Below are 27,469 nucleotides of genomic sequence, written 5' to 3'. Positions count from 1 at the left end.
GATATATTATATACTAATTGGACAGTTCTGTACACAGCTCAGCGCTCTCCATTAAGTGTAGATAAGTTCTGTCATCATACAAAGTTATTCCAAATTATTGTCTATATTCCTGATGATGCTGTACTTTTAATCCTTGTCACTTATTTTATAACTGGAAGTTTGTACCCCTTAATCCCTTTCATCTGAAAATAAAAGATTTTTTAAAAAGCTTTTCAAGTTTTAACTTTAGAAAACTCATTTCTCTTTATAATTCTGAGTTTTAAGCAACTAAGTTAGAAACTTTTGGAATGTAGTCCATTTATAAATGAGGACTATTTGCACCATGTTTGATTCTTCATATCAATTCACTGTAACTGCTTTTTTCTTTTCCTGATTTTTCTATTTTTTTAAAGACATTTATTTTGGGGATGGAGGGGCAAAAGGAGAGGGAGAGAATCTCCAGCAAACTCCCTCCATATGGAGGAGTCTGACACAGGGCTTGATCCAAATGATCCTGAGACCATGACCTGAGCTGAAATCAAGAGTCAGGTGCTTAACCGACTGAACCACCCAGGTGCCCCTCTTTTCCCAACTTCTTCCTTTTTTTTTTTTTTTTTAAACATTCATTCATTTTGGAGAGCGAGAACACAAGAGGGAGGGGCAAAGGGAGAGAAAATCACAAGCAGACTCCTGCTCAATGTGGATGGAGGCAGGTGCATGCAAGGGGGGGGTGGGGGGCAGAGAATCTTACAACCACAAGATCATGTGAACGGAAACCAAGAGTCAGGTGCTTAACCAATTGTGCCACCCTGGTGCCCCCTTTCCCAACTTTTAAAATGTTTTCTGTCTTCTGCCGTTGGCATTTTGCCTTATTTTCCAACTTGTTTGTTTTGGTCTGCATTCCAAAGACAGAATGAATTCTATACTTTTGTGAAATGTATCTTTAAAGGGAATCAAACTAAAAGACAGGATCTTAAGCTCAAGTAAGATATGAAAAGGGCTGTTTGATAAGCATTTAGAGGTTTATTAGATCAGGGATGGCAAATACCTGTCACTTAACATTCTTTCATCCATTAGGTGTACTGCTCACTAATCACAGTACTCTTCTTGAATCCCTCACACTTAGCTATCTACCTAGTTGGTTAGAGTTGACATGAATCACAAAATAGCTATTTGACATTTCTGTTTTGGAGGATCAGTTTTGAGAAACTTCTAGAGTTTGTGTTCTTTTAATTAATGAACGGGTCCATCCATTATATGAAATAACATCATTGTAATTATGGAAGTACAATTACCTAAAGAATACCTTAATCATTGTTTCTTGTCACTTAAAATTTCAGGTGTTTGTGAAGCCAGTTTTAATTTATTTATAGAATATTCTTAAAGTACAATGTATTCTTTAAATTTCCATACATTCATATGTCACATCTTTAACTTTTAAATGGGTAACATTTTTTATATGTCATTTACTTTTATTCTCGTGTTTTCTTTCCATCTTCAAGGAATGGACCTACCCTATGAGACGAGAGATGCAGGTAAGGTAACCTTTTTGTTTATTCAAGCCAACCCATATTACTAGTACCATTATTTTTTTTTATTTTTTTTATTTTTTATTTTTTTATTTACTTATGATAGTCACAGAGAGGCAGAGACACAGGCAGAGGGAGAAGCAGGCTCCATGCACCGGGAGCCCGACGTGGGACTCGATCCCGGGTCTCCAGGATCGCGCCCTGGGCCAAAGGCAGGCGCCAAACCGCTGCGCCACCCAGGGATCCCGAAAATGTTTCATTTCTTTAGTGAAAACTCTCTTTTTAAAAGTAGCTTAGTATCTGTGAGGCATTTTATTTGGTGCTTTGGGGAATACACAGATGAGTAAAGTGTAATTTCTGCCACAAGAAGCTGGTAGGAGAAATCAGACCTGTAGTCAAATAATTACAGTTTTTCATAGAACTGAACTACAAAATTATACTGTATTAGTATCTAGGATATGATATAGTCCAACTGAAATCTTTTTATGTTGAACTCACATAGAATAAATTTTAATCTAGCATTTGGAAAGTAAACAATTTAAAATTGTTGAAACTCGGTCAGTAGGCAGACATTTGGTATTGGTCTTTTTTAAACTTTGCAATACTTTTATTAACTAAAGATAACAACAGTTCTAACCTTGTGTCTTGAGCTGCTTTTGATTTGGCTAAATAAGGTTTTGTGTAATTCCAAAGGGGTGATTTTCTTTATGCCTATTTTATTTCTAGCCTGTATGAGAGAGAATATAAATAAAATTAGAGATGTTTTATTAATAAGTCTAAAAGACAATCATATAGGGGCACCTCTTTGGCTCAGATAAGTGTTGGATTCTTGGTTTTGGCTCAGGTCATGATCTCATTATCATGAGATTGAGCCTTGCCTTGGTCTCTGTGCTGGGCATGGAGCCTGCTTAAAATTCTCTTTCTCCCTTTCCTCATACCCTCTGTCTTTATTTTTTTTTTAATATTTTATTTATTCATGAGAGACACAGAGAAAGAGAGAGAGGCAGAGACACAGGCAGAGGGAGAAGCAGGCTCCATGTAGGGAGCCTGACACGGGACTCGATCCTGGGACTCCAGGATCAGGCCCTGGGCCAAAGGCGGCACTAAACCGCTGAGCCACCAGGGCCGCCCACACCCTCGGTCTTTAAAAAAAAAAAAAAAAAAAAAGGATAGTCTTACAATATGCTTATTTTACCCAAACTGCTTTTAAAAAGGCACTGTGGAAAAAAATAAAAATAAAAAGGCACTGTGGAAGTTCACATTATCTGACTTTTCAAAACCAGATTTAAACTTTAAATGTTTCACTTGATATATAAAGCACATCTGCATTTCTTTTCCCAATCATTGGCTCAGTGTGGCTAGGAAATGTTCCTTAAATAACAAGCTGTTTTGCTAAAAAAAAATTACTATAACAACTATGGAAATACTCCACAAATCCACTCATATGGTATATAGTTTGTATAGATTTAAATTTTTAATGGTCAATATCTCTATTTTATTTTTCCTAGGAAATTTTACCTGGACTGTTTCTAGGACCATATTCTTCTGCTATGAAAAGCAAGGTATGAACTTTAGGTTAGGTTCATCAAAAGACTATTAACTAGCTTTTTTGAAATAAATTTTTTAGTAGTAGGCATTTTATTTGAGGTAAGATCCACAAATACTGCATGTCACCCTGGAGTACCGACCTCTTTAAATTTTACTGGACCAGTCATTGTCAGGTGTTTCACAACAAATCACAAATGAGCTTTTTTATGTATTATTTTTCTTGTGAAATCCATGTATTTGAAAGATTTACTAAATAATTGACTTTCTATCCTCTAAAATATTAGATATCTATCATTGCTAATCGTATCCTCTGAATGATGAAATAGAATTAAATCCTAAAACAAGTATATTTGACATTTTAGTTAATCTTTCCTTATCAAGTGTAAATGTGTGTGTGTGGGGGGGGTGTGTACATGTGTATGCACATGTATCTTAATTGATAAAATCTTACTTCTGTTTTTGCTTCAGAGACCTATGCTCCAGGCCATAGAGTATTATATCATATATATCTGTCTCCTGTATAGTCAAACTGAAATGGATTTCATTCATTACACAGTTAACAGGGTAGATCTCATTTTACTATATGCAGCAATGTTGTTACTTCCTAGAAGATTCAGTCCTATGAATTATGACAATGCTACTAATTCATTTTGAATTATAATGTGAAATACTGTATTGCGTGCTTTCCCCAATACTCTATTTAGAAGTCAGTATTTTGTATGATATCTATCTACAGTAGGTTTTTTAAAAAATCAAAACAAAAACAAAACTAGAATTTTTAACTTTAATGATTTAATTTAATGTATTTATGAATTTTAGATGAATAGGGAGTTTTAAAGACTTTATTTATTTATTCATAGACACAGAGAGAGAGGGGCAGAGACTCAGGCAGAGGGAGAAGCAGGCTCCATGCAGGGAGCCCGATGTGGGACTCGATCCCGGGTCTCAAGGACCACACCCCAGGCTGCAGGCAGCGCCAAACTGCTGCGCCACCGGGGCTTCCCAATAGGGAGTTTTTTAAATTTAGAGTCATTTCTTTGAAACTGGAAGGCTTTGTCACTGTTGGCATATGTAAGAGTAAACCTAGTTTTGATGGCTTACAGCTAGGTTGGAAAGGGTAGGGTGTTGGTAAAAAAAAGTACTAAGGAAAAGATAGATAACTTACAGACTTAACTGTGAGTTACTTAAGATAAACAAAAGCCAGATAATGTAGTATTCACAAAATATTGGCCTTCAAGATAGTTTTAGATTACTTGCTTTTTGTATACCTACAGCATTTTATAAATATACTTATTATAGTATTTGTCACATTAAATTATAAGTGTTTACAGATCGCCTCAAAACCTCTTCCCCCTCAGTTTCACCATGCTTTAATTGTTAGACTGAGGAAAAGTTTCTATGGCAAAATTTGATTATTTCCCATTCTGAATCACCATACTACAGTTTATATCCCTTTTTTATACCATCATCCAGAAAATATGTAACAACAAATGATAATAGAGACCAAGAAACCTAAACCCTTTTCTAATACTCATTTAGTTAAGCCTACCTTTTATTGCATTCAGATACATTTGAACTGTTTCTTCGTGTATAATTTTTCTGTGATTTGTAGGTATGAGATAAGGTTATAATTTGCTTTATATAAATGAAAACCCGTTGAAAAGTAGAAAATATTCTGTATGCTATTACATTTGAGTTGCATTTTGTAAAGGTTTGTTTTTACTAGTAATAGTCTCATATACATGCCTTCAGTGCTTGTTAAACCAGGTTTTTATCCAGAGTTATGTGTATCTTCCATGGTTTCTTGCACTAATAACGTAGATATGAAAACTTCTTTATATATTACAGATCTATAAGAACAAAAGAATAGATGTTGAGGGGCACCAGGGTGGCTCAGTGGTTGTGATTCCGGGGTCCTGAGATCGAGTCCTGCATCAGGCTCCCCACAGGAAGCCTGTCTCTCCCTCTACCTATGTCTCTGCCTCTCTCTGTGTCTCTCATGAATGAATAAATAAAATCTTTAAAAAAAAAAAAGATATTGAATACATTTTGGAGGTTTAATAAATGTGAATATGGAACATAGATTAAATCTTAATCCTACTGAATGCTTACCTCCTTTCTTCTAACTCAGGATGCACTCAGGAAATACAGACAGGAAAATTTGCTGCAAAAATTAACATTTAAAACTTTTGAAAACCTCATTTTCTTAGCTCAGGATGCTATAATAAAATACCATAGACCAGTGGCTTCAACAACAGGCATTTATTTCTCACAATTGTAGAGGCTAAGACATCTGAGATCAGGGTGCCAGCATAGTTAGGTTTTGGTGAGGGTCCTCTTGCTGGCGTGGAGATGGCTGCGTTCTTGCTTTATCTTTCCATGGCAGAAAGATTCAAGCTCTCGGGTCTCTTCTATTACCAGAGCACTAATTCCATGATGGGGCTTCACCATAATGACCTCATCTAAATCTAATTACCTCCCAAAGGCCCATCTAATACTATCATCACCTTGGGGGTTAGGGCTTCAATGTACAAATTTTGACAGAGACAAAAATACTCAGTCCATAACAAATATGAATTATTCTTTGTTTTCTAACATAGGTTATTGGTATTATTGTTCTGGATTTAATGCAGAAAGTAGGAATTAAATATATAGGAATATAAGCTGAAATTATAGAAAACTCAGGATTCTGAATTCTGATTCCTCTTGCCAGGATGATTTTGTTCATTTATTGAACAGATAATTATTAAATAGTTAATATGTTCAAGGTACTCTTACACATACTTAATATGAATCAGTGAACAAAATCCTTGTTCTTAGGAATTTACATTCTAACTACTAAAATATGTCATTATGATATATAGTATATATGACATATATAACATATACATTATCTAACATGTTACTGTATTCACTGAAACCTGTGATCAGTTGCAAATAAAAACTTGATATATCGAGGATTGTCATATTAAATTGTTTTAAATGTAGAGCCAAAAATGTCCCACAGAATATAGTATCATTTGGAGTTACCAGTTTTAACTTTAGAAGAACTTTAAACTAAAATGTTAGTAGTCTGTGAACTGTATAAATTAATTCTGGCTTGTAATAGAAAAAGTTTACTGGGAGAAGCAAGGTATAATCTAGAGATCTGGGCTCTGGTGCTGATATTAACTATGTCGGTGATGTTCAGTAACTGTTTATGTGTTTGTAGTCCCTTCTATAGAATAAATAATGGTAGTCAATATACATGACAACTATTTCCTGAACTCCTGCCATACATCCCAGGCATTGTGCCAGACATCTGATATATAATTCATCCATCCGACCACTCAATGAAAAGGTTAATATTTTCCCCCATTTTCACATGGGAAGACTGAGCCACAGAGTGCTCAGGTCATTAGCAGAGCTGGAATATAGAGCTTGGGCTCTCAAGACTCCAAAGCCCATGGCTTTAACCACTGTGTAGTAGTAGTGTTTCCCAAATAAATTGTCTTTAAGGTCTCAACAAGCTCTAAAATCATGTAAAATAGGGACATCTGGGTGGTTCAGTGGTTAAGCGCCTTCCTTCAGCCCAGGGTGTGATCCTGGACTTCTGGGATCCAGTCCCACATTAGGCTCCCTGCATAGAACCTGCTTCCCTCTCTGCCCATGTCTCTGCCTCTCTCTGTCTCTCATGAATAAATAAATAAAAGTCTTTTAAATAAATAAAATTTTTAAAAAATTGTATAAAATAATCCTATTGAGGATACGTGATATATATTAATCTTGAATCATTGAAATATCTTGCTGATCATTTCAGATATATTATTATAAAATTAGCTTTAATCCCCTGTACTTAGTTAAGGTTCATATGTGGCTGTATTAATTCTAATGTTCAGTTGTGCATATTTTCAAACATCTATGGTAAAATAAGATGATGTTTTATATTTTAAACTGTTTCTCTCCCTGTCCCTCTTTTTTTATAGCTACCTATACTACAGAAATATGGAATAACCCATATAATATGCATAAGACAAAATATTGAAGCAAACTTTGTTAAACCAAACTTTCAACAATTATTTAGGTAAGAATTATTGCTGTGATTTATTAATAAAATGTATGGGCAGCAAACATGTAATGTAGTTTTTATTTCAAGTTGATTTTATTACGGCAAACTTCTCTGTCTTATAAGGATGGTCATGTATCATTTAAAAAATAAGTTTCCTGGGCAGCCCTGGTGGCTCAGCGGTTTGGCACCACCTTCAGCCCAGGGTGCATGATCCTGGAGACCCGGGGTTGGGTCCCACGTCAGGCTCCCTGCATAGAGCCTGCTTCTCCCTCGGCCTGTGTCTTCGCCTCTCTCTCTGTGTCTCTCATGAATAAATAAATAAAATCTTAAAAAAAAAAAGTTTCCTTTAAAATTTTAAGCAAGTAATACATATAATGCAGAATTTTAAAGATTAAAAAGCATGTATAATATACCGAAAAATTTCCCTATTTCTGTCCCTTATATACTCAGTTCCTCTCTCTAGAGGGATCCACTCTTATTTTTGAGTGGCACCCAGGGTTATATTATATATATACAAGCATATTTCTGTAGATAAACTTTTATTTTTTCACCCTTGCTTTAAAAAGTTTTTAAAATATATTTTAGAGATCACTTCATATCATTACTTAGCTGTATTGTTTTTTTAAACTTGCATGGGGGATGCCTGAATGGTTTAGCAGTTGAGCATCTGCCTTCGGCTCAGGCTATGATCCTGGGACCCGGGGTCAAGTCCCACATCAGGCTCCCTTAAGGGAGCCTGCTTCTCCCTCTGCCTGTGTCTCTCATGAATAAATAAATAAAATCTTTAAAAAAAATTAACTTGCATTATAATCCATTATATAGCTATACTAAAATTTATTCAGCCTGTCTTCTGTTGGGCATTTAGATTGTTTCCAGTCTTTGCTAATATATTGGGTATTCATCTACATGTCATTTAATTCATGTGTGAATATATCAGTTGGATAAATTTGTAGAAGTGGAATTGCTGGAACAAAGAATATGAGCATCTAAAATTTTAATTGATGTTGTAGATTGCCCTCCAGTGAGTTCTATCAGTTTACATTCCCACTCTAAAGTAGATGAGAGAGACTTTCCTTGGTATCTCTCCAAGACAGAATTATTAAGCATTTTTAATTTTTCCCAATTTTCTAAGGTAAAAGTGATGTCTCATGTAGTTCTGATTTGCGTTTCTCATTATAATGAGTGTGGTTGAGCATTTAATGGTTTTTAATGCTATTTTAATTCTATTTTAAAAATAAAGCATATGTATTACACGATACAAAAAAAAGAAAAGGTGAAAAAAAGGTGTATAAATAAAGTAAGTCTCTTCCCTCCTCTAAACCCAGCCATCTGGCTTCCCTCCTGGGAGGTAGCTATTGTTAACCCTTAAAATATCATCATAGAGATATTCTGTGTGTTTAAAGTGCTGCTTTATTAAAATTTGTAAAAATGAAAGCAACCTGAGTGTTCATCAGTACAACATACTCTAAAATATTTTGTGTAAATGTATAATAGAAGACTGTAACCCTGAAAAAGAATGAAATATTTCTATGTATGTTGATTTGGAATAATCACTAAGATTTATTCAATTAAAAAAACAAGGTGTACAACCCAGTGTATACTCTGTGTTTAAAAATATATACAATATGTTAGGCATATATTCTTGTTTATGTGTAGAAAATTTCTAGTCTAAAAGACCAGAAATCTGGTGATTGCTTCTGAGAAGGAAAATTCAGGGTCTGGGATGCTAGAGGGGCATATTTTTTACTGCAAATATTTTTATACTGCTAGAATTTTTTACCATGTGTATACATTTTTCAGTTAATAGAAACTTACTTTAAAAAAGGAGTATCTAGGGCAGCCCTGGTGGCTCAGCAGTTTAGCGCCACCTTCAGCCCAGGGCCTGATCCCTGGAGTCCCAAGTCGGGCTCCCTGCATGGGGCCTGCTGTGCCTCTTTCTCTCTGTGTGTCTCTCATAAATAAATAAATAAAATCTTTAAAAAAAAAAAAAAAAGAATATCCAGGGGCACGTGGATTAAGTATCTGCCTTCAGCTCAGGTCATAATCCTGGAGTCCCAGGATAGAGCCCCATATTGGGCTCTCTGCTCAGCAGTCTGCTTCTCCCTCTGCCCCCCTCCTCCACTTGTGTACTGTCTCTTGCTTGCTCACTCTTAAATAAAATATTTAAAACAAACAAGGAATGTCTGCATTCTAAAATTAGATTTAATTTTTTTCTAATTATAAAAGACCTCCATATTCTTTATAGATATTTTAGAAAATACAGATTGATGCCAAGAAAAATATAAAATCATTCCACAACCAAGAGGAAACACTTTAGTTAACATTTTGGCATATTCGTTTTAAATCTTAACCCTATTATACATGTGTATTATATCTACACTCATATAGACTGAACATATATTAAAAATAATGCCATATTTTAAATGGCTATACTAGACATTTCTAATTTATATAGTTTTTGTTTTTAGTATCAAAATGTCCTAGGTACAGCTTTTTTTTTTTTTTTCCTTTTTAAAAATCTATTTATTCATGAGAGACAGAGAGAGAGGCAGAGACATAGGCAGAGGGAGAAGCAGGTTCCTCACAGGGAGCCTGAAGCAGGACTCAATCCCAGATCCCAGGATCAAGCCTTAAGCTGAAGGCAGATGCTTAACTGCTTAGCCACCCAGGCATCCCACAGCTTTTTTATCCTAGTGGAAAAACCCTTTGTCCTTAGGTTCAGAATATTGAATTATAGACTGATAATTTTCCTAATAGTTTTGTTTTTGTTTTTTAAAAGATATTATTTTATCTTTTTATAAATATTTTATTTATTCAGGAGAGACATAGAAGGCAGAGACATAAGCAGAGGGAGAAGCAGGCTCCAGGCAAAGAGCCCGAAAAGATTTTATTTTTAAGTAATTTGTATACCCAACGTCGAGCTCAAACTCACAACCCTGAGATCAAGATCTGAGCTGAGGGATGCCTGGGTGGCTCAGTGGTTGAGTGTCTGCCTTTGGCTCAGGTTGTGATCCTGGGGTCCAGGGATTGAGTCCCTTATCGGGCTTCCTGCAGGGAGCCTGCTTCTCCCTCTGCCTATGTCTCTGCCTCTCTCTGTGTGTCTCATGAATAAATAAAAATAAGATTTTTAAAAAAGGGACACCTGGGTGGCTCAGTAGTTGGGCGTCTGCCTTTGGCTCAGGGCATGATCCCGGGATGCTGGATCGAGCCCCACATTGGGCTCCTTGTGGGGAGCCTGCTTCTTCATCTGCCTGTGTTTCTGCCTCTCTCTCTCTGTGTCTCATAAATAAATAAATAAATAAATAAATAAATAAATAAATAAATAAATAAATAAATAAATAAAATGTTTAAAAAAAATCTTAAAAAAAAAGATCTGAGCTGAGATTAAGAGTTGGATGCTTGACTGACTAAGCCACCCAGGCTTTCCAACTGCTAACAGTTTTTAATATTCAACATGACATGTAGTAGAATATTTTAAGAATGACTCTGAATTAACTTTTTTTTCCTGTAATTTAGCCTACATAATCACTTTAGGAAACAGTCATTGTCAGAATCCTTTTGGGTTTTACATTGGATTGTCCTTGGATACTGAGTTTCAGCTTCTCTGTGATAAGCTCTGAATTTATTGAAGTTGTGACAACCTAAATGATTGCTTTAGTACTTAAATGATCACTAAAGAACTGTAATTTTTAAGGCAATATTGACTTTAAGAATTAATTTTGAAACTTAGTTAAATATTATAGTTGTATTACTAAACTGGTGGTCTAGGTAAGTTAGGGAAGTTTTTCACAAAATAAAATAAGCCTAGCATATTAATGATGTCTTCTTATTGGTGTTTTCCAAAAAACTACAAAATTGTAGGACAAGTGGTTTTTTAGTGGGCTTTGCTCTACTGAAGGTTAGTTCAAGCAATGGATGTTTGACTCATGGCTCCCTTAGACTTCTATTTTACTTACCTTCTTCTCTTTCAGAGAAAGGGGTTGTGCTTCCTCGGAATTGTCCTCAGTGGCATTGTGAGGAGGGGTCACAGGGCTACTCAAAGAAGAATCTTCTAGTCTATGGGGAAGTTAGTAGAAATAGAGTAACAATAAAGAATACAAACAGTTTTTGTCTTTTTATTCCAGGTCCACTCTGATCTAGAGGAAAGTTTTCTCCCTGTCATTTTTCAATTTTAACCAGATAGATTTTTTTTATGTAAAAATATCAGAAATGTTAACTTATTTAAGGCTTTAAATGCTATGCGTTTAAGCAGTATACAAACTATGACCAAGGTCTTGGGAATATGATGCTTTGAAAGTTGTTTCACATTATTTTCATGGTTGTCAACAAATTTTGAAGTTTTTTGTGTGTAGAGTTTTGTCTGAAAGTGTGCTTATCACAGAATATTCTATTTTCAGATATTTAGTCTTGGACATTGCAGATAATCCAGTTGAAAATATAATACGTTATTTTCCCATGGTAAGTATCAAATATTTTATTATCACTTATAATTTATGATTTGTCTCAATTATGGTTCTAAAAATTTGTAATAGTTGCATTTGTAGCCTTTTGGAAATTCTTGAATTAAGGCAATATTAATTTGAGTCATCAGTAAATTTTTTCAATATATTTTGTTTTACTCTATGTATTTTATGCTTATGCTAATCCACTTTTTCTTAAAACACACTGTCTTGCCTTCAGACTAAAGAATTTATTGATGGAAGCTTACAAACTGGAGGTAAGTAATATTTTCTTAGTGTTCATTTTTAGATTATGTGTCATAGTTAATTTTTTAGTTAACATTTGTCTTAAGTGCAGTATATGGAGGTTGCAATTGTATGTAATATACTATTCCCAAATTTGTATTTTCCCAACTCCTTGTTTCATTTGGATAGGCTTTCTTAAATATCCCTATAAGTATTTTCGAATTTTTGAGTCAGCTTTGAATCCCTTGAATTTCAAAGTTAAATTGTAAAGTTCGAAAGTTAAATAAATATCCAAGTGATTTGTATAAGATATAAAATGTTTAAGAAAAATTTATCTTACTATCTTATTTATCTTATTAGTATTATTTTAGTTGCTGAGTTAGATGTTTTTTTGTGAGAATAACTATTTCTTATTTTTCAGGAAAAGTTCTTGTCCATGGAAATGCAGGGATCTCCAGGAGGTATGAAGTTAAAGATTATTTTTCTTTCTCTAGCATTTAATTAATGAGCTCTGTTTTCTATTTTTTTTTCTAAAAATTTTTCCCCCCTCTTCAGTGCTGCCTTTGTTATTGCGTACATTATGGAAACATTTGGAATGAAGTACAGGTAAGAAAGTACTCTGAAACATAGCCATGTTTAAATTCTCATTAAAATGAAGCTTAATTGAAAGTTTGGGAATTTGCAATTGATATCCTGATTTTGTTATCTATTTATGTTGATTAGTCAGGCTCTTGTATCCCACGATTAATTAGCCTCTTAACCTTTGTAGCTTGTCCACCTTGTATATATCTACTTAGGCTAACATTTTGTGGTTTTGGGGAGTTAGTGCTAACTGTTGTTAAGAAGCCAAGGTAGTTATATTTGGAAATAATTATGGAAAATTGTTTGCTGCTAGAGAATTGTGTAGTCCTAGTTTAAAACTTAGATGCAGATATTATTTCTTCCCTTGCTTAAAAGGCTAATTTATTATGTTTTCCTTTAATGGCAATTGGATAAAAAATTACCTAGAAATTGTTTCAGGTTTTTTCACAATTCAATGTAGTCTTTCTTTTTTTTTTTTTTTTTTTTAATTTTTTATTTATTTATGATAGTCACAGAGAGAGAGAGAGAGGCAGAGACACAGGCAGAGGGAGAAGCAGGCTCCATGCACCGGGAGCCCGATGTGGGATTTGATCCCGGGTCTCCAGGATCGCGCCCTGGGCCAAAGGCAGGCGCCAAACCGCTGCGCCACCCAGGGATCCCCAATGTAGTCTTTCTTAACCAAAATCAGCTTTTCCAAGCGTATTGCCTAGATAAAAAAGAGAGCCCTGAAATAAATGCCTGACCATTGTACATTGTTTCCTTTTTTTTTAAGTGTGTCTTGTACAAGTTAGAAATCTTGTAATCATTGGCAGTTCCTTGTCTTTCACTCCCCATCTTCCAAATTTATCATTACTAATCCTCTTTTGCATCCTAAAATATACCTTGAATCTGTCTCTTATCTCTCTCTTTATCATCATTTAATCCCCTAATCGAAGCTCCAGTCACGTCTCTCTTGGGCTTTAACAAGGTAGTCTTCTTAGTGGTTTCATGTATTCTCTCCTTCTCCAGTGTTTTTTCCCCCCATGCTACAGTCAGAATGATCTTTTCAAAAGATAAATCTGATCAAATAATCACCTTATCCCAAAAAGCTTTCAGAGGTTTCTGATCCTTAATCTTATCATGGCCAGTGAAACTTTGCATGATGTGCCTGTATCAACCTTTACATCATTATACCATTTTCCCTGTTCCTCTCATTTGAGCTGTATTCAGCATTGGATCAATATTCCTGGCACACAGTATACACTCAAATGTTTGTTTAGTTTGTTTGGTATCCTTTTAGTTTAGATTTTGATGGAAGGTTGGCTTAAAAGTATCAGTTAATATTATTTGAATACAAATGCTTTATTTAATTGAAAAAGATTAGTGCTCGGTAGACTATGTTTATATTTTCTCTTTATTATTTGGTGTCTTGATAGTAATAGTGAAAATAGCTTCCACATATCGGGTCTTTGCTATGTGCTAGGTATTATTCTAAGCTCTTTTATCTCATTTAAGTTTTACAACAAAACAAGGAAGTAGATATACTTTTCCTTGTCTAACAATGATAATATTTTGAGCACATACTATGTAATAGATGCCATATAAGGTGCTGTAAACCTATTATCATGCATCTCACAATAGCCCTCCAAGGTAGGAATTTTTATAATCCTCAATTTACAAATAAGAAAAAGCTTAGAAAGTTCAGCAGTTTCCCTTAGAATACAAGCTGGTAAACAGAGGGATGGTGATATTTCATCTGCCCTTGCTGTTGATTTTTCTACTACAACTCACTACCTCTCTGTAGTATAAGCTTTATGATTATGATTTCCTGCTTAGGTAAATTTTTGGGTAAGTTCCTATTTTAGGTAAATTCTGAAAATTGAGATTAATTCATGAAATAATACCATCACCTTAGTTTTCTTTTTTTGTTTTCAGAGATGCATTTGCTTATGTTCAAGAAAGAAGATTTTGTATTAATCCTAATGCTGGATTTGTCCATCAACTTCAGGTAACTTCTCTCTTTCTCCTCTTTAAAGTAATCAGAAAGTAGTGTAATTAAAATCTTACGTCCATGTAATTTAAGTGTAGAATTTATTTTTTTATTTTTAAAATTTTATTTATTTTTTAAAGAGTTTGTTTATTTGAGAAGAGAGAGATAGTGAGAGCATGAGTAGGGGATGGGGAGAGGGAGAAGCAGGCTCTCTGCTGAGCAGGGAGCCCACTCGAGGCTGGATCCCAGAACCCTGAGATAATGACCTGAGCCTAAGGCAGACACTTAACTGACTGAGCCACTCAGGCGTCCCTAGAGTTTTCTTTAAATATTAAAAAATTACCATAGTCAGGGGCTCCTGGGTGGCTCATCCGGTTGAGTATCTGACTCTTGGTTTCAGCTCAGGTCGTCATCTTGGGGTCGTGAGATCAAGCCCCATGTCAGGCTCCATGCTCAGCGTAGAGTCTGCTTGAGATTCTCTCTCCCTCTCCCTCTGTCCCTCCCAATCATGCTCTCTTTCTCTCTCTCTCTCTCAAATAAAGAAATAATCTTTTAAAAAAATGACCATAGTCAAATTTTATTTATTTTTCCTTTTAAGTAATCTCCACACCCAATATGGAGCTCAGATTCATGACCCTGAGATCAAGAGTCTCATACTTCTCCAACTGAGCCAGTCAGGCAACCCCTAATTTGATTTTTTTATTCAAGTTCACATTTCCAGCTAAAGGTATTTTCTTTCTTTTTCTTAAAAGCTGCCATTACTGTGACAAAAGGGTTAAAGGCATATCGTTAAATGTAAGAGAAAATAATTGATGTTAGAAATTTTTCAGTCTTTTCTTTTTTGATTACACAGATAAGAATATTGACTCTAAGTATACTATATGTAGCAGCGTTTATAATCTATTTTATATGTGTTTCCTTTCCATGTTTCAAATTCTATTGGCGCCTAGAAGATGCACTAAAAAGACAGTAAGATATACCTGTGAAGTATCTGTTTAAACTAAGTTTATTTAATTTTTTCCAAGAACGAAAATCAGATTGAAGAATGTCCTCCGGCTGATTCTATCCAGTTATGCAGGAATAAATCTCACATTGAGAGACATCAAGAGCATTAGAAAATGGACTGTCTTAGGGGTACCTGGGTGGCTCATTTGGTTAAGTATCTACCTTTGGCTCAGGTCATGATCTTGGGGTCCTGGGATCAAGCCCCACATTGGGCTCCCTGATCAGTGGGGAGTCCACTTCTCCCTCTCCCTCTCCCCCTTCCCTACTTGTGCTCACTTTCTCAAATAAATAAAACCCTTAAAAAAAATTAATGAAATGGATTGTCTCAGTTACCAAACTACAGGATTTTTTGTTTTGTTTTGTTTTTAGTTTTTATTAGTTTTTACTTCATTTAAAACAGAAAGTGATATGTCTGACTTTAGCATGTTTATGTAATAAAATGTTTTTGTTCCTTTTTAATTGTGTTATGTAAAACTAGAATTTATAAGTTTCTTTGCCTTTTAACCCTGTTGTTTAAAAACATTGTCTTTTAAAATTGATTTTTGTATTTGAAAAAGTAACATATACACATTTAAAAAATACAGTATATATACAAGTCTAACTGCATAATATACTTAATTGCATGTGTATATATGCATACATATATATGCATCACAACTTCATATATTGATTCCTCATACATAAACCTTTTACTTTATTTATTTTTTTAAAGATTTTATTTTTTTATTCATGAGAGACACAGAGAGAGAGAGAGGCAGAGACACAGGCAGAGGGAGAAGCAGGCTCCATGCAGGGAGCCTGATGTGGGTCATGCCTCGGGCCGAAGGCAGGCGCTTAAACCACTGAGCCACCCAGGGATCCCACATAAACCTTTTAGATAGTCTCTAGCCTTTAATGATTTAACAATATTGGGGAAAATAAACTAGTAGGTACATTTTGTTTACATGTGCAAATACACCTGTAAGATAAATATGTAAAGTGGAATTGCAAGGTAAGGGGTATTTGAAATTGATGTTACCAAATAGTCTTTCTAAAGGCTGAAATAGTGTAAGACCCCCAGGAAACAGTATCTCTTTCCTAGTAGTTCCCATGCAGTACCAATAGCCAAAAGTATTTTAACAGATTTTCTGATCATTGTCATCATGGTGGTGAAAGTGGTGACTCCTTTGGTTTGTTCATTCTTCTATCAGATTTTTATGTTTTTCTCATTGGTTTATAAGAGCTCTTTCTATATTAAGGAATGTCTTTAGCCAACTGGTTTGAAGTGTCATTTTTATTATATACCAAACTCTGATCTATACTTGGGTCTGTTTCTGGACTTTGAATTCTGTTCCATTGCTCTGCTTAATGCTGCAACTGTATCCAACCATTTTAAGTACTGTGATATTATAGAACTAACTTATGGCATAGCTCAAGATTCCCTCATTAATGTTCTTTCTAGAATTTTCCTGGCAAGTTCTTAGCATTTATTTTTTGGTGTGAACTTTACTGGAAAGAGCCCTATATTTTTTAAATTGCTACTATATTCACAGTTCAAAAAGAATTGACACCTTTACATTTTTAGTCTTCCTCTCCAAGATTCCATTTATTCAAATCAGTTTCTGTGTCCTTTTGTGTTTTAAAGTTTTCTTTGTGTAGAACATATTTATTTCTTATGAAATTTACAGTATCCTGTATTCAGCAGAATATACTCAGCTCTGTAGGCAGAATCTTATTATGAGAAGTTATTCCTCTACTTAAAAGACAAAGGCCTTATTTACAGTGGTTTATACATCCCTACGTTATGTAGTCCCTTACCTCTCTATTCTGATCTCCTCCTATCCATTTCATACTATATATACTCAGGTCACACTGACCTTCTTGTAATTACTTGAAAATACTATGCATGTTCTCATCTCAAGGCACTTGCCTGTATCTCTTCACATCTAGAATGCGTTTCTCCAAATATCTGCATGACTTGTTTCCTTAATTTTCTTTTGACTGTATTGCTGCAATAGCTTCCTAACAGGTATACCCACCTCTACCCTTACCCCTCAATCCCTACAAGTCAAAAGAAAATACTAGTTTGGACCAAAATGGTAGGGGAAGAGGTGAGAAGAGGGCACATTTTGGATTTGACTGTATAGCTGACAGGATTTGCTGATGGATTGGATATGAAGAGAGGAGATTAGAATGAATCTAGTCCTCTATGGAAGATGTGGAAGAAACTGCATGAGAAGGTTTACAGGGAGTAAAATCAAGGTCAGTTTTGGTCAGATTAGAGGGCTGTTAGACAGTAGGCAGTTTTATAAATTCACAGTTTATGGGGAAGAACCATATATTTAAGGAATATCAGTATGTAGATGCTATTGAAAGCCCTGAAACTGAGTGAGATCACTAGGGGAGTGTGGATAGAGAAGAATTTCCAAAACAGATCCTAACACACTCCAACATATAGAGGGTGGGGAGATGAGGAATTCATAGAAGAGATGAAAAAGAATGGCCAGTGAGATAGGAAAAAATCAGGGTCGCTTGTTGTTTGGGAAGTCAAGTGAAGAAAGTGTTTGAAGAAGTAGGGAATGGGAGTGCCTGGGTGGCTCAGTTGGTTAAGCGTCTGACTCTTGATTTCTGGTCATCTCATAATCTCACAGGTCATGAGATTGAGCCCTGTGTAAGGCTCTGCATTCAGTGGAGTCTGCTTGAGATTTTCTATCTCCCCTGCCCCCCTAAAATAAAATAAGCAAAATAAAATATCAATCTTTTTTTAAAATATCAAATCTTTAAAAAAAAAAGTGGGGAGGGAACCACTATTTCAAAAGCTGATAATATATAAGATACAGGCTGAGAATGGACATTCGGTTAGGAACATGAAGTCCTTGGTGTCCTTGACAAACAGGTTTTGTGGAAGGGGAAGGATAAACATTGCTCAGAGTTTAAGGGAAAATGGGAAGAGAGGAATGTAAATAGCAAGAATAGATGATTCTAGGAATTCTACTTTGAAGGGGAAAATGGAAAGGACAGTAGCTAAAGAGGAAACGGGTTACTAAGGAGGATTTTGTTTTCTAAAATGGTAGGAAATATGGCATGTTTGCTATTTGGAACAATCCAGGAGAAAAGAGAAAATTACTATTATGCTGGAATGGGATAGTGTGGTCTGTTCTCGTTGATTCTGTTATATTCATTATTTCTGTGGTTTTATTTTTTTCTCCCAAGTTCTGATAGTTGGGATATCATCTTTTTAATTGTTATATTTCTTCCATGAGTCCTTTTATTTCTTCTTTGAACTCACATCAGAAATGCCATATTCTCATTGATTTCATGGAGAATTAATCATTTTCATCTGCTTCATGGTGTGATTTTCATGCAATGCTCTTCATAGGACTTTTCACTATAATGTTGAAATAGTTTTTTTCCCCCTTGTGCCATCTTTATGCTAAAACCTGCAGTGGTTCCTTTTTGATTATTGGTGATCTTTGTACTGGAAGTATTCTTAGAACAGCTATTTGCCCAACAGTAAAGTTGTGGGAGAGGAACCTGGGTAGTGGTTGGGGAAAGCAAACAGCTTAAGTTTTCTCACTTGTCTTGGAAGACACCAACACTTTTTTCTGGTGGTTTAACTTAGTAAGAAGCAGAGCGCCCCTTATGTCACGGGTTTTTCTTGTTTGTATTGATAAACATGGCATGCACATTAAAGCCTTCCAGGGGAATCTAACTTAAAACAATTAAATGAGAATCACTTGGGGGTGGGATTTGAGCATATATGTATTGTAAAATTCTCAGGTAATCCTCAGGTACAGCCAGGCTTGGGAATTACTGTTTTAGTCTATTTTTAGCGAAGATCAGATACTTGGCTACATACAACTCAGTTTCTCTTCCATCTTACTATACATATACCTGCTTTTTGCAAAATGGCGTGAAATGTTGGCATTAACATTTTCCTCAGTATGCCCTACCTCATCCCCACAGCCCACTCATATTTCCTATCATACTCTACAAGGGCTTGTTTTATCTTAAAACTACCACCTTTGGGCAGCCCTGGTGGTACAGGGGTTTGGCGCTGCCTGCAGCCTGGGGTGTGATCCTGGAGACCTTGAGTCCCACGTCGGGCTCCCTGCAAGGAGCCTGCTTCTCCCTCTGCCTGTGTCTCTGCCTCTCTCTCTCTCTCTGGGTCTCTATGAATAAATAAATAAATAAAATCTTAAAAAAGAAAAAAAAAGAACCACCACCTTTTTTGGGAGCACTTTAAAGTGTACCCATTCTGCCTGATTTCTGGAGTCTGGCATCTTGTGTGCCTAGCTTGGTCTGGTTCCATTTAAAAAATAAGTTTTTTTTTGTGAAATATAATACACATACAGAAAATGCATAAAATGTAAATAAACATCCATGTAAATACCATCAGGTCAAGAAATTGAACATACACCAGGACCCCTTGTATTACAACCCGTTTCCAACCACTAACACTCTTTCTCCTTTTGTAAAGGTAACCTCTATTCTGACCTATTTGGTAATCCGTTCTTTATTTTTCATTCTTCTCATATTCAGGGTTATGGATGTTTCCTACTTTGATCAAATAAGGAGATCTCTATTTCTTGTTTTCTTGAAGGGGAGAGGGATAGAAGTGCTTTTATTCTTCCATCTTTGGAAGTAGAGGACTATTAAATTTAAGGAATTAGAAAATCAAATATATATTTGAATCCATTAAGTGGCTTATTACTCTAATTTTTAAAATATTTTACAACTGTATAACATTTTATCTTTATTGAACTTCATTTTATTTTTATCATTTTTTGGGTTTGGGGGATGTGTGTGTGTGTGTGTGTGTTTTAACAGAGGAAGTTAGAGATCATATAGCTAAGACCCAGTGGCAGAAAACAGATAACTGCCTGACTAGCAGTTCAGTGTATGATACCCTAGTGCAAGTTGTTAATGTGGCTTGATTTATAGTTTTGTCAGTAAATGTGAAAATATGAGATAGGAATTTTATTTTAATTTTTTTATGATAGGAATTTTAAACTTGCATTTATTTCTCTTTTAAAAATATGTATTTGGGCAGCCCCGGTGGCTCAGTGGTTTAGTCCCACCCTCAGCCCTGGTCGTGATCCTGGAGACCCGGGATCGAGTCCCACATGGGGCTCCTTGCATGGAGCCTGCTTCTCCCTCTGCCTGTGTCTCTGTCTCTCTTTCTCGCTCTCTCTCTCTGTTTCTCATGAATAAATAAAGTCTATAAATAAATAAATAAATAAATAAATAAATAAATAAATAAATAAATAAATAAGTTTCTCATGAATAAAGTCTTTAAATAAATAAAATATGTATTTATTAGAGAGAGAGTGCATGGCAAGAGTGTTGGGGGGTGGGACAAGCAGATTCTGCACGTGTGTGGAGCCTGACGTGGGGCTCCATTCCACAACCCTGAGATCATGACCTTATCTGAAACCAAGAGTCAGCCACTTAACATACTGAGCCACCCAGGCATCCCTAAACTCTTTCAACAGTATGGCACCAAATTTTTCAGTATAAACTAAGAATACAAATAATGTACACATTAATCACTGTTTTGGGTACCCACGAATTTAAATGTATATTCAAGTTAATTAAATCTTTTTTAGGAATATGAAGCCATCTATCTAGCAAAATTAACAATACAGATGATGTCACCACTGCAGATAGAAAGGTCGTTATCTGTTCATTCTGGACCTACAGGTAAGGATTTTTGTATTTTAGAGAGGGTTGGGGAGAAGGATGATGGTATGAAGGGTAGAAAGCATCTTTTGCTCTTTATAAGTTATACTGAACAATCTAAATTGTTTAGAAAACTTTGGGGAGACTTAATTGGATTCACATAATATAATTGCAAATTTTAATTTTATAATGTATCCATGTGTATTATATTGAGTTTCTGCTGTGTGTATACCATTGTACCTGGTTAATAGAATATGCTGGCTGGAAGATCAAACTTCTACTTAAGTCTTTAAATAGTATAACTGCTATAAAGATTAAAATAATAAGAGGGATCTGGAGAAGGGGCTCTAAGTACACTCAGGTGATCTTATTAAAAATAAAAGGTGATTAATAAATGAAAGGATTTTTCAGGTTAAGTAGGTTGACTACTATGAGCTACTCCAATTTTTCTCTTGTAATTAGTATTTCAATCCCTTCTCCTTTTCTTCCTTATGCTTGTCAGAGCACTCCTTCCCCTATTTTCAAAGTTAATGATCCAAGCATGCTTTCAAAATCTTTTAACTTCTGTCTTCTTTTCTAAGACCTTGCTACCTTTGTTTATCTCTTTTTTACTCAGTCTCATTCTATTTCAGGTCAATATTGGCCTCCCATCCAAACTCTCACTTGGTCTATTCTATACATTGTGGCCAGATTTATTTTTACAAAAGATAGTTCTGATGTATTTTTCCTGTACAAAAGCCTTCACTGGGTTAAATCCTTCAGAAGAAAACCTAGAGTTAATAGTAAGTAAGGTGCTTCTGGATCTTGGTATCTCTCAGTGTTCCTCTTTATATAGGCACTCCAGAAAGCCAGACTACTTGATGGTTTCATTTTGTCTCTTTTCTCCTCCTAGAATGCACATTCAGTCTTTCTACCCTTTAAAACTTAGTTCATGTTATATCTGCTCAAGAGAAATGATGATTAACTTCATCTTCCTCCAATCCCTGGTTATTCGGAACTCCTATAGAGCTTTATTTATACCTCCTCACTTTCTACTTTGCATTAATTATTTATGCCTCTTATCTCTTTTAGAATGCAAGTACAGCACTGTATCTGAAATTTAGCTATAGCAGCCGTATTATCTGCTGCAAGCCATCCTTTCTCCCAGCTCTAGACCTGTTGGTAATAAAACCACAGCTTTCAATGGAAAAATTTTCAGCACTGTCTATGAAAGCAAAAAAGATAATCTACAAAATAAAATTGTACAATGTAAAATTAATCTCTTATATTTTATGTTCTAAGTCATAGGCTCTGGTGCTTAAATGTAACCAAACATTTAAGTACCATTATTTCCTTTAAAATTCTATTTTAGGGGTGCCTGGGTGACTCAATTGATTAAATGTCTGCCTTTGGCTCAGGTCATGATCCCAGTGTCCTGGGATGGAGTCCCACATTAGGCTCCTTGCTCTGTAGGGAGTCTGCTTCTCACTTTCCCTGCCGCTCCCTCTTTGTGGGCTTGCTTGCTCTCTGTCATTTGATATTGTCATTTTATATAATCTTTAAAATATATATATTTTTCCAAACTATTTTAAAAATGATTATTAGTAATACTAAGACATAATTATAGTAATACCTAAGACATAATTAATTCTCACGAGGGGAAATGTATTCTGTCATGAAGATACAAAGTTGCTTAGTAATTTATAGCAAAAGGATTTGGTGACGTTTCCTAAAAATTCAGTCTTGGAATTCTCGTAGTGCATATACATGGTAACACTTTATGAAAATGAAATTTTACTAGCTCTAACATTCTCACAAATGAGTTCCTGTTATATTCATGCAATAATTTTTAGGCAGTTTGAAGAGAACACATGAAGAAGAAGAGGATTTTGGAAACATGCAAGTAGCGACTGCACAGAATGGCTGACTCAAGAGCAACATTATAGAGGATGTGAATTTCTATTTGGGAAGGAGAAAATACTAGAGTCAATAATAATGTAAAGTGGTAAAAACACAAGTCTTTTTTTTTTTTTTTTCCAATTTCATGTTGCTTCCAGGTGTGTTTCTCTGCAACTTGTTGAGCAACATTTTAAAAAGATGTTGGACTTCTGCAATAGATGGCACTGGTTTTACTCCTTTTTTTCTTTTCCTTTCCTTTTTCTTTTCTTTCTTTCTTTCTTTCTTTCTTTCTTTCTTTCTTTCTTTCTTTCTTTCTTTCTTTCTTTTTTCACTTTACAGTTTTATTATAAACAAGAATTTTGGACTTGCAAAGAGGTATTATTGCAATAATGCACTTTTCATACTTGAAATTTATTTGTATGATATAAAGTTATTACTTTAAACAAAATGCAATTTAGGGGGGATTTGTTTATAAAATCTGGGTAATTTATAACAAGAATTTCCTAAAGTTTGCTAAAAATTCATTTTGTGTTCTATATATTACATTTAAAAAATAATTTTACAGTTGAATTTTATGATGGAACCTCTTATGGAAACATTAACATGCAGGAATCTGCCACATTTTTGTTTTAGTATAACTCAATAGCTTCATTACCCTTTTATTTTTTTAAACTTAATCCATTATTAATCTTTGATTCATGACATTAGCTAACTCTTCTTACTTTAACATCCAAGTATTGCTTCCATTCGTCTTATCTTCCTAATTTGTTTATTCTATAGAAAAAAAAGTTTAATGAACAAAGGACGATGTTTTGCTTGGTAATACCAGATACTCAAAAAACAAGGAGTTTTAGACTTTCAAGTGACTTCCTTTTTTCCTTAAAAGCCAAATGTTGTTTGTTCCTTTTTAGAGTTGTTTAGCCCATTTTTCCTTTGTCCAAAATAGTTCTAAGTAGAATATATTAACTAATGTAGCACTATTTTTTTTTCTAAATGAAGCCCAAAAAAGAAAAGTGCCTTGCATCAATAAAGAAAATAAAAACAACAAAAAAACAAATCTTCATGACCTTTAAATTAGTATGTAGAACAGTACAAAGTTTAAACATTTTTCTGTAATTTCTTTTTTTAACTATAAATTGGTTAAGACAGAGTCTGAGGCTTAAAGAAACCTCAGTAAATTATTTGGAATATGGAACATTTTACTCCTTCATTTTATGTTGTTTTAATGATTCTATGAGGTTGTTCTGGCTCAGGCAGCAGCTTTTCTTTGAAGATGCATTTATTGGGGAAAGTGGTTTGTGGGAAACTTCACTGTATTTAGTGTTTTAATTCTTTACATTGAGTTAATCCAAATGTCCCCCATAATTTGCATTAACAAAGTCACTTTATGGATCCTTAATTCTCCATATTTTTATTTATACATATAACAATTGTTCTAAGAAAAACATTTTTTCTATTTTAAGTATGCCATGAGGGAGGAGAGGAGTGTTTTTAACTTTTTATAGTTGATTTAGGGTAGCACAAACAAAACTCCTTTATATCTCACTTTTCTCAGTCCTCTCTTGAGGTGCTTTTTTGAGGGGAATGATTTACATACATTCCCTTGGTACCAATAGGTACTATGCAAGGTAACCCATTACACCAAGTTACTTGCTTTGCTTTCCTCCCTACAATGTAATATAATACCATAAGAGCTTTTTTCAATCCAGCATAGCAGGAAAGTGGAAATTAAAATGGAGTCAATTCCTGTTGACCCAGATGGTATTCCTTTTCTGATTCCCTTCCTTTCCCCCATTTTACTATCCTGACAACAGCCTATTATTAATCCCATTGTGATCCTGTATTCTGTTGTGTGATTAGGTCATTTGGTGTGGTAGTTTAGTACAGTCAAGATTTGCATTGTGTTCAGAAATTCCACTTGGCAAAGTGCCAGATAACACAGCTTTCCTGTATGTAGATCACTATATAGGTCAGCAAAGATCTCTCTTGCAATCCAATAATCTATGATACTCCTTTATTCAGCAGCAACTCTGCTTAAAAGAATCTTCGTTATAGTACATTTAGGTTTTAAAATGAGGGAGTTAAGATTTTTAAAATTAGTTTCTTAAAGAGACATATCCTCTCTAGTACTTGGGCCAAAAATACAGATTTGGTCATTAATTTAAAGCTGGTAATTTTCCACTTTTTCTAACCACTGTAATTTTTATGTTGTCACTAAAGTGCCTGCCCAGCACTGTATATTAAAGACTGTCTCTTGAACACTAGGAAAAGGGACTATCATCTTCTTGAGTACAGTACTAATGGGGACAAAACATGAAGTTTATTCTTTCATGTAAGCACCCCAAGTTTGTTTTACCCTGGATCCATTTTTACACCTAATGTTCAACTAGTTCTAGCTCTTCTAGTCTTCTATTTGGTTCCATTTCTGGAATTCCGTTATTTCTGTGGATATTTTGTGATAATTACCTATAATACAATTAACCAATCATGATTTATTTTCTACAATATTTGAATAATGTATGAGTGTAGCACCCAATTTTAAATATGTAATCTGGGCAAGGATTTAAAACAAATTGCAGCAAAAACAGGAAAACTGCTTTACTGTCCACTTTAAAAGTATGAAGCAAATATTGAAAATATTCAAACTGGAATGGCAGTATTCTTACCTTATTCGTTTGTGTTAATTTCATACTCATTGGGTGTTTAAACAGCAGTTACGTTTATTTGTATCTACTCTAAGGTGGAAATGTTAAACTGGGATAGCTTCTGCTACCAACTCTCAACTGTTTGACTTTTAGAGCAGAATATTTGTTTTGGGGGGGAGGGATTTTGTGCTTCATCTGAGTTTAGAAGTAATGTCAGAAAATGTTAAGCATGTCCTTTTTAAGAAAATATAAGGTTTCTGTCTTATTACCATGGTAATTCAAGTGAATTAGAAATATTTAACTGCAATCTTGAATTATAAAGTTGGGGTGCACATATATATATATATATATATATACTTATATATAAGGATCTCAACTTGATGTAAAGTAAATGAGCAGTTACCTGGCGGATTTTTATTTTTTAATAACTGGTTTAATCCATAATTCCATAACAAACAGCTTCATTTCAGTATTTACTTTCTTTGTCCATTCAACAATATTCCCATATGGAAGTGATAGGAAATAGCTGAGAATTACTAAAAGGTTTTATTTTACTTTTATTGATTAGAAGGTTTATAGGATCTTTGAATGCTGGATTTTTTTGTCTTACCCATCCATGGCAGCTAAAAAAAAAAAATCAAAATATTCAGGTTTACATGTTAGCTCTCTCATAGGGAGTTGCCATACCTCACAGTTCAAAGTGTATTCTATAGATCAGTAACATTATACTGACATGTAATTGCAATTTACTATGCAGCAAAAATGATTCAAGAAAAATAATCTACAGTGTCTATTTACCTTTGTACAGGCAATTGCTTAAGTTAACTCTGCTTTTAACATTTGTACTTGGATAAAATGCTTATGTATGTATAGGAATGTCACAGTGCAAGATGCTGCTAGCCCAGGCACAAAGTATTAAAATTATTTTGTGAAGACTGGTGGTTGTATTAAAACTGTTGTGCCATTATACCTCAAAAAGATTGAAATGCTCATTTGTACTCCTTATGCCTCAGAATTTTGGATTATTGTCTTTTAGGTATAAGTAACCCAGTTTTACTACCTCAGATTAAGGATGAATGAACACTGGACCTTGAGAAGCACTTAACAGTATCTTCCAAAACACGGTGGTCACACACAAAAAAATTATGGTCAGTAGTCCAGGCAAGGCCTGAATTTTAGCTCAAGAATATTTCTCAGGATTAGTTGAGCAGATTTGGAGTTAAAAGTGAGGGAATTCGTGTCTGAAGGAAAGGGTATGTAAGTCATCCACAGAGCAGCTTCTAGCCCATTAAAAAAAAAAACTTGCTTTCACAGTACCACGTTCTGTTAGCCTACCTATTCTTCATCAAATCTAAGATGCTATCTCTGTAATTTTAGATATGACTAAAAGGGAAAATATTATTGAATAAAATGGGACAAGCCATTGATCATAAAATGCATCCTGAGGGACTCCTGGGTGGCTGCTTTCCCCGAGGGTGTGCTCCCAGGGTCCTGGATTGAGTCACACATTCACACACTGGGGCTCCCTGCATGGAGCCTGCTTCTCCCTCTGCCTGTCTCTGCCTCTCTCTCTGTCTCTCTCATGAATAAATAAATAAAATCTTTTAAATAAATAAATAAAATGCATCTTGATTTCCGAAATGAGAGATCCAGATTTCCAAAATACTAGTGTAAAAAATGTGCATCCTACAATTATGGAAATGTAAATATACAAAATATGAGGCATAATAAAAATCACAACTGTCACTTCATTCTACCTTTTCAAAAGCAAAGTAATGCTTTAAAATGTGCATATATGGTTTACATGAAATGTTTTATGCAGTTTTCTGTACTCAAGGTTTACTCAATATGGTTTAGAAAATTTTAAACATACTCTGGCTAACTAAAGCTAAATATAGATCACCATTTTGCTCAATGACACAATTTTTATGTAATGTACT

General features: G+C 34.7%; 1 protein-coding gene across 2 annotated transcripts in view; it reads left to right on the top strand.

The window, feature by feature from the left end:
- Nucleotides 1-26,509, top strand: part of STYX (serine/threonine/tyrosine interacting protein) — a 39,740-nt gene extending 13,231 nt beyond the window's left edge. The window contains exons 2-11 of one of the 2 annotated variants that reach the window (XM_055303958.1): nucleotides 1,482-1,514; nucleotides 3,017-3,070; nucleotides 7,022-7,119; nucleotides 11,502-11,562; nucleotides 11,785-11,821; nucleotides 12,211-12,250; nucleotides 12,345-12,395; nucleotides 14,286-14,358; nucleotides 20,934-21,027; nucleotides 22,839-26,509. In XM_055303958.1, the coding sequence (XP_055159933.1) occupies nucleotides 1,482-1,514; nucleotides 3,017-3,070; nucleotides 7,022-7,119; nucleotides 11,502-11,562; nucleotides 11,785-11,821; nucleotides 12,211-12,250; nucleotides 12,345-12,395; nucleotides 14,286-14,358; nucleotides 20,934-21,027; nucleotides 22,839-22,912 (615 nt within the window). In that variant the 3' untranslated portion in view covers nucleotides 22,913-26,509. The remainder of the gene's footprint in view (nucleotides 1-1,481; nucleotides 1,515-3,016; nucleotides 3,071-7,021; nucleotides 7,120-11,501; nucleotides 11,563-11,784; nucleotides 11,822-12,210; nucleotides 12,251-12,344; nucleotides 12,396-14,285; nucleotides 14,359-20,933; nucleotides 21,028-22,838) is intronic. The other variant, XM_055303960.1, reaches the window with a different exon arrangement.
- Nucleotides 26,510-27,469: the final 960 nt, after the last annotated feature.

Source organism: Nyctereutes procyonoides, unplaced genomic scaffold (genome assembly GCF_905146905.1).
Source record: "Nyctereutes procyonoides isolate TBG_1078 unplaced genomic scaffold, NYPRO_anot_genome, whole genome shotgun sequence".
In the NCBI taxonomy this organism is placed as follows: domain Eukaryota; kingdom Metazoa; phylum Chordata; class Mammalia; order Carnivora; family Canidae; genus Nyctereutes; species Nyctereutes procyonoides.
This window is presented reverse-complemented; position numbering and strand designations above follow the sequence as displayed.